At 35.5% G+C, this 4,650-nt stretch overlaps 1 protein-coding gene across 1 annotated transcript; it reads left to right on the top strand.

The window, feature by feature from the left end:
- The first annotated feature begins 1,441 nt into the window (after positions 1–1,441).
- Positions 1,442–4,364, top strand: LOC127138288 (uncharacterized). The gene is made up of 9 exons (XM_051064707.1): positions 1,442–1,655; positions 1,845–2,129; positions 2,216–2,521; positions 2,613–2,729; positions 2,865–3,170; positions 3,265–3,522; positions 3,612–3,683; positions 3,764–4,011; positions 4,103–4,364. The coding sequence occupies exons 2-9, from the start codon at positions 1,845–1,847 to the stop codon at positions 4,347–4,349; spliced, it is 1,839 nt and encodes a 612-aa protein (XP_050920664.1). The 5' UTR covers positions 1,442–1,655; the 3' UTR covers positions 4,350–4,364.
- Positions 4,365–4,650: the final 286 nt, after the last annotated feature.

Raw genomic sequence — 4,650 nt, 5'->3', positions numbered from 1 at the left:
GGGATTAGTGAAGCATTACATATGTTGATGCACTACGCCAAAACAGGTTTTTGGCAGCGCCCCTTAGACAGCGCTTTTCTCTAAAAGCGCTGCTACACGTTAAAAAAAAATAAAAATAAGGAAACTGAATACGTAGATGGCTTAAAGCGCTGCTAAATGGATGGTCTTAGACAGCGCTTTTTAAAAGCGCTGCTAAATGGCCTACCTTAGACAGCGCTTTTGAGAAGGTCCACCTTATACAGCGCTTCTCCCAAAAGCGCTGTCTAAGGCCTTAAAATTATTTAAATTAATCACAACAAAAGCGCTGTCTAAGGCCTACCTTATACAGCGCATTTTAGAAGGTCACCTTAGACAGCGCTTTTGGGAGAAGCGCTGTATAAGGCCTTTTAAATTTTTAAAAAAAGCGCTGTATAAGGCCTACCTTATACAGCGCTTTTAGAAGCGCTGCTATTGACCCCTCCTGTGCCAGCGCTTTCCTTCAAAGCGCTGTCTAAGGCCATTTTAATTTGTGAGCTTAGCCAGCGCTTTTCATAAAAGCGCTGTCTAAGGCCTTATTTACCAAATTTTTTTTTAGTAAATTATAATATATGAATTCATTCAGTACGTTAAGACCCATTTTGTTTCCCTCGCTCCCACAACCTTCTTCTCACTGCGTTCATACTCGTTGCGTTCATCATCACTGCTTCTCCCAAAACCTCCATTCTTGATTCCTGCGTTCATCACTCACTTCGTTCATCACCGTTTATATTTTTGTAAGTGCATTTTCTGTTCGTTTCATCTTTCTTTATTTAGGGCAGTTTATTAGTGATAAAGGTTTGCTTCTGGGTTGATTCTTTTGTGGTTCATGTGTTAGGGCAGTTGATTCTCTTGTGTTAGGGCAGTTGATTCTTTTGTGTGTTAGGGCAGTTGATTCTTTTGTGGTATGTTAACAAATGTATATATTTTTGATATTAATCACCATGTCAAAGGGAGATGGTTTGTGTTTGCTTCCATTAGGTTTCTATTATACTGATGATGAATTGTAGCAAGTGTTAAATGTGATTGTTAGCATTGGCGTGTAAGTTGGATAGGATTAGATAGAACTATTAAAGGGAGATGGTGTTAGTGTTAATGAAATAGTTAATTAGTGTGGTTAGTGTTAGAATGAAAAACTGAAATGCAAGTTTAGAAAATGCAGGTCAGCTGTTAGACAGTTAAAGAAAGGCTAGCTTGTTAGAATGGGAATGATGTGAGTCAAAGTTAATTGAATGGAACTGCATTGACTTGGCTTGTGATTTTACCTTGTTGAATTGTTTTTTTTCTGATGCCATGAAACTGAACTGATTAAACTTGAATTATGTTGGACTGCTGAACTATATTGCACATTTGAACTACACTTGTTATTTGCTTGAATGTGTTGGACTGGTTTGGAAAATATTTTTCTAAGTTGGATTGGTATTAAATTGGTTTTTGACAATGCTGAACTAGTTTTGGATTGACATATTACCCTACTTGAATTGCTTGTACTTTAGTTGATTACTTTACTGACTGATTGATACATTGCTTGATCTGTTTAATGTCTAATAAGCTGTTGTTTATTTTATAGGGTGTTCATTTCCTTAGGACTCAATTGAGGACTATTGCTAACAAGCTTTGTTGACATCCACAATTAAAAGGTAGTAACTTATTGCCTCTTCTTCTTTTTTTCATAGAAATGACTTATAATATAAGCAATTATATGATAAACGCGGAGTTTGTAGGCTACCATGTAATTTTCGTCCAATTCAATACACTTTGACTTTGACACTTACTTGATTTGTATTCATATTTGCTTAATATTGTGTTTATGTTTTTCTTTATTACAGATGGCTAGTAACGAGGATCACCCACATGGTGATGAGACCGTTGGTGGTGCGGAAAGGGAAATTAAACGTGGAATAACGGTTATGAAGAAAGTTATTCGAGATAGAGATCGAGGCGTTTTAATAAAAGTGCATTGGAACGAAGGTGGACAACTAATTGAGCCTAACGGTTCAACATTGACAAGTTTTATTGGTGCATTGGTAAGGAATGAAGTTCCAATTACTTGTGATAATTGGAGAAATAAACAATTGAACGAAGCTAAAGACAAAATATGGAGTGAGATAAAGGTACCATATGTGATGTTATTTGTTTTTAATGACGATTATGTCTTTAAATTAATTGTACTAACGCAATGTGTGTATGTTTTTCGTAGAGGTGTTTCGACATCGAAGAAAACAGAAGAGATCATTGTCTCAAATTGGCCGGAAAGTTACTAAGAGGGTTTAGAACCTTTTTATCAACCACCTTTCTTAGGGATACGGAAGGTACTTTTGTTGATGCAGAGCTTCCATCTAAATATGCAAGTTTGATTTCACCTAAAGAATGGGAAACGTTTAAATCCAAACGAAAAACCCAAGAATTTAAGAGTGTAAGTGAAACAAACCGGCAAAGAGCATCAAGTCCGGCGTATCCCTATAGAAAAGGGCGTGTTGGATATGGACGCTTAGAGCAGTCTATAGTAAGTATCTATAAATTGCATTGATATACTTGTTATATTTGATCATATTTTGTCATGAGTTATATTTAATCATATTATGCTTAATGTGTAGTTAACAAAGGAGAATAGTTCTGAAACATCTCTTCCGGCACATGTTTTGTGGAAGGAAGCCCGTGTCGGTAAGGATGGAAAGATTAAAGAAGACGTTCAACAAATATTTGAGAAATGTGTAAGTATAGCATTATTTAAGACAATAACACTTTGACTTTGACACTTTTGAATCGTCCAATTTCGAACACTTTGACTTTGACACTTACTTAAGACAATAACATTACTATTGTGTGTATGTTCATATGATTTTCAGGAGACTCTATCTCAATCTATAGTTCCATATGAAGACACTGATTGCAGGAGCATACTGAGTCGAGCATTAGATGTTCCCGAGTATTCTGGTCGGGTGAGGGGCAAGGGATTTGGGATCACTCAAAAATCCTTGAATATTAAAAAACAAAAGACTCCTAGCAATAAAGAACTGCAGCAAACTTTGGAAGCATTAAAAGCTGAAGTTCTTGAATTAAGAAAGGAAAGAGAAAGAGATCGAGCAGCGGGTTTTAAAGATACTAGTGACAAAGATAGTATCAATTGTAATTTTCAACCGACTATTCCAGAGGTAATTATATATCTTATTATGAAATTAAATTAGCTTAATTTATTTAATTGTCATATATACACATTAAAAATGTCATATTTATTATTGGTTTTAGGGCATTTCACCTTGTCACCTCTACTTAGCGAGACCGACTTATCGGATGGTTGGCAAGGGGAAAGTTCATAACAATTTGGGTGAATTACTTCACACTAAACCGCTCCCTACTGGATCTTTGAAAGTCTCGGTTGATATTGCTTTGGAGAAGGATGCGTTATTACCACATCCTGACGATGTTTCGGATGCAACTTTATTGGGAGATGCCATAGGTTCATTTGTTGCATGGCCGACAGACCTCATTATCGTAGGATATGAGGTATGCTTAAAACCATTATGAACCTTTAGGTATTCAAATTTTTTACGCGCATTTTACGTACACATTTTTTACATGTTAATGTTAATTAGACTCCCACAAAATCCAAAGCAAAAGATAAGGGGATTGCGCGGGAAATCGAGTCAGTTGCATCGCAAAAAGAGGTACATCACAATTATATGCTATTTAGATTCCTGTTAATTCGTCATCTTACACTTCACCTTACTAATTATATGATATTTAGATTCCTGTTGCTAAGAAGACTGAAATTTCCAAGAGGACCGGGGCTAAAAAGAAAAATCCTTCCAAGTATAGAGCGTGCCTCCATACATATTTAGAAACGACAGATATTTCGGATGGATGTGTTCGTTTAATACCTATGGATGGAGCTATTTTTGGTTTTGAGTATGCCGAGCCATTGGGTAAAGAGGATTTTGATCAAATTTTGTATCATACGCAATTAAGCGTTGGTGTTATCAACACATACATGAGGTATATCCGATCTACTTTGTTTAAATTCTTGAACAAGTTATTTACTCGTTTCATATGAATAGTCTAAATGTTAATGATGTTTTTATATAAGGTATTTATATGACAAATTGATGGGTCCGCGTGGGTTGGAGCAAAGATTCTCATTCTTAAATCCCATGAAAACGAACTTAACCGAAATGATAAGAAAACCAGATGAAGTCAGGACGTATGTAGTCGAGCGCTTTATGGCCGACACAGATAGAGAAAAGTTGTTCTTTTTACCGTTTAATACCGGCGACAGGTTAGTTCTTCAATCTAAATTCATCTGTTATAATTTTTCATATTTTGACGTCGTGTAGAAAGTTTCCATCTAACATTTGTTTTATTACAGTGGACATTGGTTGTTGGTCGCGATAAATCCTTTTAAAGAAATTGTGTATTATTTGGATTCTTTACACAATGATTGGACAACATACCCTGCTATGAAGACGATAGTTGACACGTAAGTGCAAATAACCCAATATTCGTGTGTATACTTATTTATTTATGTGAATTGTTCTAAATATTCGTTTATATTTCATTATAGCATTATAAAAACTGTTCGAGCACAAAGAAAAATTCAAGTACCAAAGAGAAAAGCCAATAACATTACATGGAATA

Source organism: Lathyrus oleraceus, chromosome 1 (assembly GCF_024323335.1).
Source record: "Lathyrus oleraceus cultivar Zhongwan6 chromosome 1, CAAS_Psat_ZW6_1.0, whole genome shotgun sequence".
Taxonomy (NCBI): Eukaryota; Viridiplantae; Streptophyta; class Magnoliopsida; order Fabales; family Fabaceae; genus Lathyrus; species Lathyrus oleraceus.
Note: the sequence above shows the minus strand (reverse complement) of the source record. Positions and strands in the feature narration are given on the sequence as shown.

Coding starts and splice junctions, on each gene's coding strand:
- LOC127138288 (XM_051064707.1), top strand. CDS start 1,845: ATGGCTAGTAACGAGGATCACCCACATGGTGATGAGACCGTTGGTGGT. Junction 2,730..2,864: donor AACAAATATTTGAGAAATGT/GTAAGTATAGCA, acceptor TATGATTTTCAG/GAGACTCTATCTCAATCTAT. Junction 4,012..4,102: donor GTTATCAACACATACATGAG/GTATATCCGATC, acceptor TTTTTATATAAG/GTATTTATATGACAAATTGA.